We start from the raw sequence: 14,287 nt of genomic DNA, 5'->3' as shown, positions 1-14,287 counted from the left end.
GCTCACGGGCCCAGCCGCTCCTGCGGCATGTGGGATCCTCCCGCACCGGGGCACGAACCCGGGTCCCCTGCATCAGCAGGCGGACCCCCAACCACTGCGCCACCAGGGAAGCCCGATACCTCATTTCTTAACTGAGATTTTGCTCCTTTGGTATGATTCCTGAGCTGATGTATCCTGTGGGTAAATTATTATTGGGTAAATTTTTTCAAATGTCTACCTTCTCTTCTTCCAATGGTTTTGCAGCATCTAATTGCCTGTATTAAATCCCTTTCTTATGAGAATATATAGAGAAACTTCTGGTTCCTTCAACTGTACCAACTTCTTCCAAAATCTTCACTAGTTTTTGAAAACAGAGACCCATCATGCAGACACTAGCAGTTACCCCCAGGACCTCCAGGATGAGAATCTGGGATTTGTTAACTCACCTGCTTAATGAGAAGTGAGTGAAATCTGGATGCAATTAGAAAATGAGGCCTTAGTGTCAATTTTAAAAGTTCTCATCACAAGAAAAACAATTGTAACTACCAGTGGTGATGGATGTTAACTAGACTTATTGCGGTGATAATTTTGTAATATATACAAATATCAGATCATTTTGTTGTACAACTGAAGCTAATATAATGTTATCTGCCAATTAGATCTCAACTAAAAATAAATTAAAATTAGAATAAAAAAAGAAAATGAGAACCTGAGCATTTGTAGTATAAAGTGACAAAATGGTACTATGATGTATCGCCCCTGGTCACCTGTAATGAAATGCCAATTGAGGCAAGTCTTTGATGGACTGTAGGGTTCCTGCAGTAGGCTATCATGATATTAATAAAGAACACAACGACTGTGTAGGTGGGCTGCCTGCTTCTGAGTGCACTGAATCGTTTAGAGAAGTGATATACCCAGCTTTTAAATTCTTGGGTCAAGGCACAGTGGTAGTAGGGGCACAGAGAATTGTGACTAATCGCCTCAGTGCTTCTTGTGGTTGAAATTCTGACTCAGCGTTGCTGGACTGGGGCCTCCTGTGTGAAAATTTAGAGCATTGACTGGGGAAAGTTCAGGAACCTGAAAACTGAAATAGAATTATGGGGGTGGGTCCAGATAAACTTGAGCACACCAACCCCCCAAATTCCACTGATCCTCCCTTGCCAGCAGGAAAAGCCTTTTCTTCCCATGGATGGAGCTGGAGCTGCCTTACTTGGAGTCCTTGAGATACTTATCCCATTAAAGGATATCCATTCACCTCGCACCCTGCTCTACTGCTCCTAATTACCCCCAGAACAAAGATCAGATTCAATTTCCAACATGCCACAGCTACAATACCTAATTCAGGAAAAGAAGGCTTACTAGATTTTGCTAATTTATTCCAATAGAATCCTGGTGAATATTTATGGGATATGATTCTAAATGGGCTAGACCAGAAAAGATGGAAAATAATTTTAAGGTGGCTGCGTTTATTAATATCATTGGATTTAACAGCAATTCTGGAATCAAGGGCTAGTTTGAGCTGCTAGAAGTAGTTCTAGCTGTGTGTTTGATATTGACTGAAACTTAGACTCAAATGATGTGTTTAGTAAATAAAGTTAAATGCCTGAAGTTCTTTGGCATAATGGGGAGGGAGGAATTCATGTGACTGGTAAGCACTTGACATGTGGCTAGTCCAAATCAAGATGTTCTTAAAGTGTAAAATAGTGCAAAAACTGCAAACTATCTCAGTGATAATATGGAGATATGGATTTATATGAATTACATGTAAATTTTATATGGATTACATATTGAAATAATAATATCTTGCCTATATTAGGTTAAACAAAATATAATTTTAAAAACAATTTCAGTTATTTCTTTTTATTGTGTTTTAAAATATGGCTTTTAGAAAATTTGAAAGTACACATGTGGCTTGCATCTGTGGCATGCATTTATATTTTTATTGGGAAGCACTGACATAGAGGGATTCAAATGTTTGAGTGGATTTACCATTTGTGACATACCTACCCATCCTCCAATTCTGTTTTCTGAAAGGGCCCATAAGACAATCCCATCAACAAGGCATCACTATACTCGAGAGAGGAGCCCCTGTATTCTTGAAAAGCATTATAATGTTTGTTCTCTGTAGGCTAGGGATGAAATTAGGAAACAGTGTCATTGTAATGAGCTCCCTGATTTCAATGTGCATGATAGGGTCATGGAGTGGCCAAGACTAAATGGTAGCAATTAACTACCAAGGACAAAGTGAACATGTTTTTCACAATAGTCACCCGACTCCCAAGGATATTTTGTTGTGGTTTACAGATCATGACTCCCTAAAATTAAAATAGCTGTGAAGTTACCAAAGTATAATTAAGTTTTAAATAAATTAAAAAATATTCTAAGTTTGGTGAAAAAGACCTGACTTGAGTCATGTGTCCACCACCCAATTGCCAAAGCATCAGTGGTCACCCAGTGCATGGGTTGGGAGTCCCGTAACTGAAGGAGAGGCCTGGTAGTTGTGAAAAAGGGCCATGCAATACCATCAAATTTATGTATGATAACTTTATTTTTGGATTTCCCTAGAGGAAGCCCATTTAGCAAGATGTCTGATTTGAAGAAAGGGAGATACAGACTGTTTGAGAATGCTAATGCCTAGAGATCCAGAACACTATTGTATTTCATCAGTCAAATGATAGAGTTTTGTCCTAATGCATCTGCCAGTGTGCCTGAAAATCCATCTTGTGACAATCTTTTCAGTTACTGAGCACATAGATGAATCAACAATTGGCAGAAAAACAATTGTCTCCCTGACCCATTGAATGAGGACTTTATTTATGTATTTATAAAAACCTTTTATTTTATTTTATTTTTGTCCATGCTGCCTAGCTTGTGGGATCTTAGTTCCCCAACCAGGGATTGAACCTGGGCCATGGCAGTGAAAGTCCCAAGTCCTAACCACTGCCAGGGAATTCCCAAGGACTTTCGTTTAATCGTAAGAAGTCTTCAGAATTGCTTCTCTATATAAAGTCAAAAAATCAAATGAAATGCCCTACCTGTGTGAAGACATGAACCAATTACTGCCAATTTCCAAGGACTTGAAATATGCAATTTGTGTTTGACCTTAACTTTTCCCCATTAAACTAAGTCTTTGTTCCGTGCAGAAGAGAGATAGGGCTTGGAGACTGACAGTGATCATTGTACACTTAAACAGGTGGAGATTTAAATGTTAAAAACTGTTCCGGATATTTTCTCTTTACTACAGAAAATTAACAGAGACCCTGGCACATAAAATGAAGAAACTATTCTGGCAAATTCATTCTTCTCTCGCCAGTAAATAAACGATACCAGAATAATCTTGCTTTCACTTGGGAGGTATGGTACTGCATATTCACTGTCTTATCTAAGGGATACATCAACCCTCTATCTTTATTCCTCTGAGATCTTGATCATCTCACTATCCTCAAGTCAACATCCTGGCCCACTAGATTGTTGAAATCAGGCACATAGATGTTGGTGAGCAGTAAGCAGCAGTTACTCCATATGTCTTTGTAAGGCCTAAGCCTTCCAAAGCTTGGACGATAAAATCCCATTAAAAAATAGGGTTCTGTATATGTATAACTGATTCACTTTGTTATAAAGCAGAAATTAACACACTATTGTAAAGCAATTATACCCCAATAAAGATGTTAAAAAATAGGGTTCTGCCCACTATTCCTGTGAATTTTAGGGGTCTAGTCGTGTCAGGATATTCTTGCCAAAGTGCCCCACATTTTTCAGCAATATGTCTGCTTGTTAGGTATCTTTGGATAATGGAAGAACCATATACCACATTTGGGTGAGCTTTTCCTTCCTATTTATCAACTGCCCATAATGCTATCCCTTCTGAGTGTGAGCCAGAGTAGGCCGTCCTACTGTTTCAGCTTGGTGTGCAAAGCAGCTTTGTTATTTGGCCATATGACTGAGAAAATCAATTGTGCAGTGATGGGACATGTATGTTACTTATGGCAAGTTCTGACAGTAGAATCACAGCATAGAGCACTTTGGGTTTCAGGGGAAAGCAATGACTTCTTAAAATAAAGTCTCCTTTTGAAGTCCAGCTTCTGTCTTGCAATTTGGGTCTAAAAGTAATTGAACTTCGGATCAAGGGAAACTAAATTCCTCCCCAAATCGTACAACTGCCATGAACAGGGTGATGTTTGATCCCCTGGGTCATAAAGTTGAATATACAAAGCAGCATGCTATTGTCAAGTGAAATTATCATAGGCAAAGCAGGAATAGTCTCAAGCAGGTACTGAAAGCACAAAAATGTTGCATGTGCAGGTAGCAGCTGCCACTCGTAATGAATCTATTCTTGCTACACCTCCACCTCTCCTTCAATCCATATATATGGCCACCTGAGGTGTTTCTCATAATCAGTCAAGAGGGGGAAAAAAATAAGCCTGATAAACATTCAGTTCTGCATCATATGTTGGCACTGGTTGGAAGTGGACTGTTGCTGCATTATAGCCCTTACAAGAATGTCATGAAGGACAGCAGGAAAAGTAAATCCTTATGGTGGGGAGAACTCTGAGTAGAACAACTGGTTGCCCACTTTACCTGAAAGAGATGACTAGAGGTATGGACCTAGACTGATTCAGGGATAGTAGCTAAAGGGTTTCATGGATGTTTGAGGTGTGAGAAGGGAGAAGTTTGAAGGATGTGTAACAAGAAAATCTGAGCAAGAGGTATGAGGTGGACCTTTTGAAATGAATTCAGATATCAGTGTGCTGGGTAAATGCTTATAAAGGAACATGTGTTACATAGGAGGCTTCTAGTAAAAAGGTGGCAATGTTGACCTATATGTCACTCAGCTTCCTCCTCCACAATCCCACTGTTTCACAATTGGCTCATTAACCATGTGTCCAGTGTAGCAGGGACAGAGGTTGTACATGGGCTTAAAGACTTCATATTACCATTAACAAAACTGGATGGCCATCAATACTGCTGAAAGCCCGGTCTGCCCATAGCACAGAGTAATGCTGAACCATCAGTACAATGCAATAGCATACAGGGTCCACCAAGACAACTGCTTTCATCATGGGGGAGGGAGAAGTGATATGTCCTCACTGGAATAGATGTTCTGTGAATGAATTTTCTTTTCTTTTTTTTGTTTTTTTCACACCATGTTCTGCCAGACCCACCATCCATGCATTTACTCTACGCCTTGGTCTATATCAGGTTATCATACATAACATAGCTTCTGAACAAAAAAAGAATATTTTTTCAGCAATGAATTGAAGGGAAGAACTGAATAGAGTCTTCAATAACAGTGAAATAACCAATGGAATGTTCAGTATATTCAGTTATGGACCATCTGGATGCCTTATAGAGTTAAGTTTCTTCCATCAAGGAAGGAGTGCATGTTATGAAACAGTGACTAATTTCTTGTTTTTTGTATTGCTAGTCTAGTAGTGATTAGTATTGTTCACCAAGTATTTCTAATTCCTTCTCCTCCAAGTGTCTTGGTAGGACTGTACTTCCCTACTCTGTCGAAATTAGGTGTGTTCATGTGACTTTATTTGGATAAATAGAAGAGCAGAAGTTACTTCTATGCAGAGGCTCTTAAAGCCAGCTCATGATTGTTCTTGCTGCTGCAATCATGGAAGCCTGTGTCAAGAGGGCATCTCTGTTAGCCTCTAGAATCTGAATGACTATATTGAACAGAGTTCCCCCCTGGCCTTTTAAGCCTGACTAAAACATGCATTTTTGTTTCATTGCCTTGGAACACTTATCTTGTATTGCCATGGAAATATAGTTTTTGCTTGTGACCACAGCATAACCTACTATGGAACTATGGTACTATGGTACTAACCACAGCTGTAGTACCAACCTTCAGCTGATTCAATAGTTTCTTTGCAGCAATGTAAAGTAATAAGAGTAAAATAATTTTACAGCAAGTGCTTATGTACTGATTACATGGCCCTCTAGGTGTTAACTCTTTTTTTTTTTTTTTTTTTGGTATTAACTCTTTTGATAAACTGAAGTTGCACTGAAGTCCATGAATTGTGAAAAAATTCTGTAAGGAGAAAAAAATGATCATTGCCTAAAATTCTCTCTAAAAATTAGAGATTAGGAAAGATTAGTCAATTCTCTTTAATGTTTCAAAAGAATTATTGAATATTAACTATTATTTCCCTTTTATGAATTGGAAAAGTTAAAACAAAAAAGGTGGGGGATGGTTTGCATAGGACCTTAAGCAGGGTTCTAAAGCAGTGCAGGGATAAGACTACCCATGACTGTGTGCCGACAGTTCCTGGCAGGAGGCTGAGCATGATGTTGCTTGGAAGGCTTTGAGCCTGGGATGTGTCTTATTAGGTTAGTAGGGAATCATTTCCAAAGTCATGCCTCTGTGGTTAAAGTGGAGAATAGGTAAGCTAAAATAATATTTTGTATAAATTTCTGTGTAAATGAAGATTCTTACTGAATTACCAAGATAATTAGGGGTGCATTTTACTGTAGCTTCTACAACACAAGAATTATTTATTTCTTAAAAATGTGTTAAACTTTTAAAAAAACTCTTAAACTGAATCCCTCATATGTATAGGTGCACTGTCTTAAGGATGTCGTTCACACCTAAAAAGTGTCTGCATAGTTTGTGTTTCTGAGTGTGTCTACTTATCTACACATCTCTAAAATTTGTCACTTTGGGATATATTTAAAAAATCAAAAGCATTCCCTCAAAAATTCAAATCACTATTCATGAAAAGTATTTTCTCCACTGGAACTTCTAACTAAAGAAAATAAAATTAGATGAAATTTTCCTATTAGAATCAAGGTTTTGCCATTTTATAGGAACTCAGACACTGTGCTCTTTCCTCCTCTACCACAGAAACTCAAAATATTTAGCTGCAAAGTTTACAAGATTGAAAATGTTATAAAATACTAAGTATAACAGTCAATGCCTTAGTCAACATCTTTTTGGAATGACTTAAATCACCAAAACATTCATGAAAAACACTGGAATTATGATTAGTGTTAATAATGTGAGGACAACACAAAATTTGATTTTTAATTAAAAAAAATAATTGACATAGACTGCTTTGAAATCTTCTTTCATAGAATTCCACTGTTGTTAGAGTTCAACCTACTTTTCAATGCTCAAATCCACTTGAAGCTTCCATGTTCTATGTCCCTTAAACTTCAGGAAGGCAGAGTTAGGCATGTCTACTCCCTATTGTCAGTTATTATGAAAATAAAATCAGTTTTTCTTTCTGTCTTAATTCAAAAAGAAAGAATTTTGGAGTGTTATACATAAATGTAATCCATTATCCCAATCTTTTTTTATTTGCTTCCTTTTCATATTTTCAGAGAATTGGCAGAATTGCCTAATAACTGAGGTCACTCCAAACAAATCACAGATTTTACCACTTTATAAATCTGAAAAAATGTGTTTCTTTCTGTTAACCTTGAAAGGCTAATCTGATTGGTTAAATTGATAAGATGCTATGATTTTATTCCCAATATGGGTCAATAGAAAGTAGAGATGGTTTATCATTTTAGTAAATGTTTATTAATTCCCTATGATGCACAAAAGTATGATGCACAAGTTGCAAAGAGCAAGTTAATGAGGGGTCCATCAGACATGATGATCCAAGGAAGAGTCATGCATGGTATTGATTTTAACAAATTTAAATATTAAATACCCTATGTCCCTAGTACAATGCCCTCCCCAGGGTAGGCACTTCTACATGTGAGTTTTGCTTAAGTAAATGAATAAATGATCACCCAAATATTTCATAAAGAGTAGGATAGGTATTTTATATGAACTTGTAAATTAGTATGTTATTTTCTACAGCCAAATATAAAGGACTTAAAAATATATGTAACCACTAAAGTTACACTATAAACGAATAAAAAATTCTGCTAAAAGCATTGGTAGACAATAAATATCAAGGATGTTTCCCAGAAAGTGGGAGAGAAAACAACAAAGAATTAGAAATTAAGGAAGAAAGGACAAGAGACTTAATGAATCATTCTAAGAGGTCCATAGTCTGACTAACAGCAATTCCAGAACAGGTGATAGAGAGATGGGGGTTATTAAAAAATAATTTAAGAAAATTTCCCATAACTAAAATAAATGATCCTCCAATTTGAAAGAGCCCATTCAGTACCCAGCATAATCAAAGTAAACAAATAAGCAAGCAAACATGGACAAGCTACCACAAAGCACATTACAGTAAAACTCTGTTCTTGATGTTTTAAAAGTTTTATTGTGCTATGCTTTTAACAGAAGACTAGGCTTCTGTTAAAAAGAGGATAAACGAGGAAAGTGGAAGAAGTGAGATCTAGGAAATAGGAGAACCAACACAAAAGAGTGATAAAAGAAAGCCCCAGGGGCTTCCCTGGTGGCAGAGTGGTTAAGAATCTGCCTGCCAATGCAGGGGTCACGGGTTTGAGCCCCGGTCCAGGAAGGTCCCACATGCTGTGGAGCAACTAAGCCCGTGTGCCACAACTATTGAGCCTGTGCTCTAGAGCCCATCTAGAGCCCAGGAGCCACAACTACTGAGCCTGTGTGCCACAGCTACTGAAGCCCGCATGCCTAGAGCCCGTGCTCTGCAACAGAGAAGCCACCGCAGTGAGAAGCCCATGCACCTCAACGAGGAGTGGCCCCCGCTCACTGCAACTAGAGAAAGCCTGCACTCAGCAACGAAGACCCAACACAGCCAAAAATAAATAGATAAAATAAATAAATTAAAAAAAAAAAAAAAAGAAAGTCCCAGGTTTAGAGAGAAACCATTCAGTTTGGGACAAAAACATGGAGGGTTTCATGAGAGAAACATCTGAAAAAAACCTCAGATCAATGGAATATTGGATATGATTAAGCATTTAGGAAGTTAAAATGCAATTATTAACTCCAGAAAATGAACAGTCTTACATAAAGATGGCAATGCAATTCCTTTTTTTTTTTTTTTTTTTTTTTTTTTTTTGCGGTACGCGGGCCTCTCACTGTTGTGGCCTCTCCCGCTGCGGAGCACAGGCTCCAGACGTGTAGGCTCAGTGGCCATGGCCCACGGGCCCAGCCGCTCTGTGGCATGTGGGATCTCCCCGGACCGGGGCACGAAGCCGCGTCCCCTGCATCGGCAGGCGGACCCTCAACCACTGCGCCACCAGGGAAGCCCAGCAATGCAATTTTAGTAGTCTACTTGGCTCTGCAGTAAACTCACATAGGGACAACTTGCTTAGCCTTACCAATGTAAACTCTGACTGTTAATTTAATAAAGAATGTGGTAGTGGGAGAATAGGGAAAAAAAAAAAAGATTTACTAGATAATGTATAAAACTGACAAATCAAGAAGTATTTGTGGATGCAATTTATTTAAAAATATAAAGGAAATTATCAGGAGAAACATCTAACAGAGTAAGAAGATAGATTGAGGGGAAGTGGGTTCAAGAATAAGGAGATGGAAAAAAAAAAAAAAGAATAAGGAGATGGAAAAAAAAAAAGAATAAGGAGATGGAATAGGGACCTACTTATTTTTGTTTAAAGCTTGTGTCTTATTTGATTTAAACAATATGTGCATTAGTTATTGTGATAATAATGAATCTAGGATGAGAAACAGCAGAGACCTAAAACATTGGTTACTAGCACTGTTGCTGTTGTGTAGAAGGAACATGGCTAATCTATTTAATTTCTAACTATATTCTCAAATGTAGCTTATAGTCACAACAACCTCTCCCAACCTTTGTGATGTTGGAAACTGTGTAATTAATTTTGGACTATTTCTCTTCTGGAGTATTGAAGCAGACATCAGACACTGTCACTATTAATAAGAGCATCTTTCTGAGTGGGTTGTTAAGAGGATTAAATGAGTTACTGCATGTAAAGTGCTTAGAAGACTTCATAGCACATATGAAGGGATAATACAGGCTAGTTATTAGTATGAATACATAAATTAAAAAAAAATGCACATGTCTCAATGAAGTTTCTGTTTGATTTTAATCAGGAACCTATACCATTAAGAATGTAGAGTGACAGAAGAATCAATGTCATCGTCAATTAACAACAGTTACCTGTTGAGATTCCACAATGTGAGGTGAACATGGTTCGGGGGATGTTATTTGTGTGCATATAGGAAAACATACTAATTTGTCCAAGAATTTTTCTTTTTATAAGAAAGCATATATTTTGTTTCCTACCAAACAGAATTATAACCAAACTTTATTTGGAGGTAGTGTTGGTTTGTAGAAGACTCCATTATCCCCATTTGAAATTATTCTGGAAGTTCTGACATTTTGTGGCTAAATTTTTATTTAAATTGATACTGACGTAATTCTGATAACTGCTCAGTTTTCAAATTTACATTTAGCTTTTCTCCCAATATGCTACGGTAAATATAGGAAGCTAATCCTCAAAACAGACCTATGCAGATAGGGGGCATTATCTTATCTTTAGTATGTAGAAATGAGGAAAAAGGATATATTTTAGATATTACAAATCAAATTTGTGGACTTCTTTGGTACTCAAAAACCATATAAAGTTAATTTCCTTTCTAATTAATAATCTGCTTTCTAAAAAGATTAAGCATGCTACTGGGATGTCATTAGCTCCCACTTATTCCCTAAATTTTTATGTATTGATAAATTTCTCTCTACACTTCGTGTCATTGACTAAAGCTATACATGAATTCTGTGTATATTTCATATAGTTAAATATTCTTGGACGTATTACTTAGTTCTTTTCATATTTGTAGAACACCATATGTACTTCCAGTCAATGAACAATGTACTCTTTGTAGGAGCTCCTTTAAAAAAATAATTGATCATTCCATATTCGACTTCTTTGGGATATCTGTCTGACCTCACAGAGCGCTGATTTGAAATCCCATCTTACTTGTTGTTGCAACAAAGTCTATATACTTTGACTGTTAAATAATCCCCAATATTTATGACCCAGTTAAAGAGGAAATGGGCTACTTCTCTGTAAAAAATGTATAAGTTCACTTTAATAACACACCACCATGCTATCTTAGAAAGTGTTCTGTATCCATTGATTAGTAGGAGAGAGACTGAAATGTTTTCAAACCTTATATGATTTTATAGTATTGTATCTGAAGATGGTAAGGAGAAAAGGAATCAATTTACGTTTCTTCTGTAAACTCTATATTACTATATTTTCCTGGGCCTCTTAATGAAATCCCTTATATAATTTAGATAAGTATAGTATATGGTTTAAGCATTAAGTACCATTAATAAAAGATTATCATTTGTTGACTAAATCATTAATAAAAAATAAATTCATGTGTATGATATGAGGTCCATGGATTCTAGTTTGATGGGTCAATTTGATAGTGATGGTCTCAAATGGGTTGAGCAACAGAGCAGATGTTGTAGTGACAAATTAGCTCGCAGTGGAAATTGTACTCTTTGTAGTGGTAGAAAAAGGAGAACCGGAGATGTGTGGATGTGAATTTTAGTGAACTGGTGATATACTTCTTTGGGACTGTTTCATGTTCCCCAAAATATGTTTTCCAGAATTGTATGGCTCCCTCTGAGAAGGTTTTCTTCTAAATTTATGAATATTAGGAGGAGAAAGAAGAATCCCACATCTAGCTCAACGAAATGAAGCAACATGTACTGAAAAATAAACACCCAGTATACCAGTCATTATAAGTTTACTACCTCCTCCTATTAATTCATCTAATGATATGTTTAATAGCAGAAATCTGACTACTGATTAATCCGATGGAGAAAAATAAATAAGAATGAAAAATTCAAAAAATGCTACATTTAGTCTTAAATGCATTGTTATTGAGGTTCTCTTAAATCAACACTCCAACATGATTTATGCATTGGTTATATATAATTTTCAGGAAATCCATAAAAGACAAAGAACAAACCCTATTAGTGTATCTAAACAATGCAGTTGTTTAGACTGGGTGAGCACAAGGGAATTGAACTAAGATGCATTGGCAAATGAGGATCCCCTGAGAAAAACACTACGTTGGATTCCTCTTTTCATAAACACGAACTTCCTCAGTATTTATGGTATTAACAAATGACTTTTACAAGGCTTCTTCTAGCTAAGTTTCTGGAAAAGTATCATCATACCAACTCCCTCACCATCTTACCACCAATGGGTTTTGATTTGTTGGTCCTTTAATCTCAGTTCTTATGTTGAAAGATAGGGGGGAAATGAGAATGAGTTATCTATGACTGAAATAAATATAAGTATTAAAGTTGCCTGTAAAGGTGCTATTAATTTGCATACTTATTCCAAATGTTAAAACCCTGAATTTTGTAGATGAGGGATAATATTGGAGAAAATTATTACTATGACTATAGTGAGGATGCTTCTAAAGTACCAGTTTATTATTTTATACCAAGGTGAAGTGTATCTGTTGGGTTATTCTCTTTTGAACACAACCATCTGTAAGATTGTAATGAGACAGACCAGTTCTCCATTACCTCTAACCCCAGCTACTTCACCACACACACAAACACACACACAACCTAGTTACAGCCCACAACCTGGCAAAAATCTATGAACTGTACTAACAAGAACTAATGAAAAGAACGTGATAAATACCTGCTATTACAACAAGACCCCTGTCACATCATTATCTGATTCAATGTGTTAACAGTGTTGTATTTCATTCTTTGCTTTTATCTGAAGTTTTAGTCAAATTGTCTCAGATGTGTAACTTACGCACCTATATTCGTAACTATGCTTACAAATTCTGCCTGAAACATTTACATATTTCCAGGCTAACCATTCTTAGACATCTGTAATATGAATTATTTCTAACATATTCAATTAGCTAAATTGCTACTTTTATGCTGACATATACATGCATCTATTTAAGAAGTGGTTTGTAGATCAGGTAACAATGTCATGCAAACACAATCCTGAGGTATAAGTTGGTAATTATGATTTACAGAATTCTTGTTAAGAGTTTGCTTTCTGTTGTTGTTAAGACTTCAGGCAGAACAACAAAAAGCAAATGTACAGATAATTTTGAACCCCAATTACTTGAAGGTAGTCTTTTATTTCTTTTGATAGCAGTTTAGTTAGATATTAAATCTCTAAGAAAATAAACATATTAGTGATACCAATGTTTCAGGCTCATAAGCATCTTTTTACATTAAAAATAGGCAACAAGAATGCATGCAGTTTTCATGTTAAATTTCTCTTCCCCAAAGTGTTTCCTTTAGCAATATGACCTCCCACCTGAAGAATGGATAAAGTCTGGAAAATGAGGACAAGAAGTTGTTGGGATTGTTAGCTGGAAGCAGGGATGATTAGAAAGATAATTTTATACAGGTGGTTGATGACTGATGGAGGTGGCGGTATTTTAGGAGAAATGGACAGTTAGTATTTGGGAAAGAAACACTCTACCTGTATAGCCCAGCGAATTGTCATCGTTATCAGAGGTGGGGATTGGCGTCCCGTTGTCCTTTCCCCTCTCTACGTCTTCAGGGTCTGTCGGAAACAACACCAGAGCTGCTGATGGGGTCACAGTAGTAACAGTAGTTGCCATTTCGATCACAGCATGTCCAGACACAAGTAAATCCACATGTGACAGAAAAACACACAGGGACAACACACAGCACACTTCATCCTCGCCCCTTCTGCGGCACACTAAGCCATTCGAAGATCTCAGCATCGTGGCTTACAGTCTCTACTTCTTCATTTCCCTAATTCTCTGCTCTGCCTGCACCTTTGCTGCACTTCAAAGCTGGTGAAGGGCTCTGACTGCCCTCTGCGAGGCCGCCAGCGCGGACTGAGGGAGCATATGGAGGAGGGAGAGGGCAGGGTGGCTGAATGCTAGCATTGCTAATTTTCTACCTTATTGTTAATCAAAGCTATTGACTGTGATCACTCCCCATCATCGCTTCATCTCCTGCCAATTACAGACTCCAGGGACTGTACCTCATATGGGGGGGCGGGGAGGGTGTGGGGAAAAATAGGGTCTTGTCAAAGAAGAGGGTGGATGATAAAAATGTCATACTTTTTTTCTGAGCAACAGCAAAGAAAGCGCTGCAACATCCCATCTTTCAAAAGGCGACCGTTTGTCATCTTGAAGGACTGAGATAAATTTACTAAAATGAGTGCCTGTGTAAAAGGAGACCTAACTTTGCACATTTGGGTTTGAATATCTGAAAACATTCCGAATTGTTTGCGATTCTATATTATAGTCATCCGGATAGGTAGTTTCGTTCATTCATTCTTACTTTTCTTGAATAAAAGAAATGCTTTTGTGTGTTTTCCCAATTGCACATTAATTTTCCTACATGGAATTTGAGAGATGAGGCTAAGCACGACGGCACTCAAGTTCCAATATCCAGAA

The 14,287-nt window shown here is 37.2% G+C and overlaps 1 protein-coding gene across 1 annotated transcript in view; it reads right to left on the bottom strand.

Moving 5' to 3' along the window:
• Positions 1-14,287, bottom strand: part of ROBO1 (roundabout guidance receptor 1) — a 946,213-nt gene that overhangs the window by 471,682 nt on the left and 460,244 nt on the right. The window contains exon 2 of the mRNA XM_065876055.1: positions 13,336-13,419. Within this exon, the coding sequence (XP_065732127.1) occupies positions 13,336-13,419 (84 nt within the window). The remainder of the gene's footprint in view (positions 1-13,335; positions 13,420-14,287) is intronic.

This window comes from Phocoena phocoena, chromosome 4 (genome assembly GCF_963924675.1).
Source record: "Phocoena phocoena chromosome 4, mPhoPho1.1, whole genome shotgun sequence".
Taxonomy (NCBI): domain Eukaryota; kingdom Metazoa; phylum Chordata; class Mammalia; order Artiodactyla; family Phocoenidae; genus Phocoena; species Phocoena phocoena.
The sequence above is the reverse complement of the archived record's forward strand: the minus strand, read 5'-3'. Positions and strand labels throughout refer to the sequence as shown.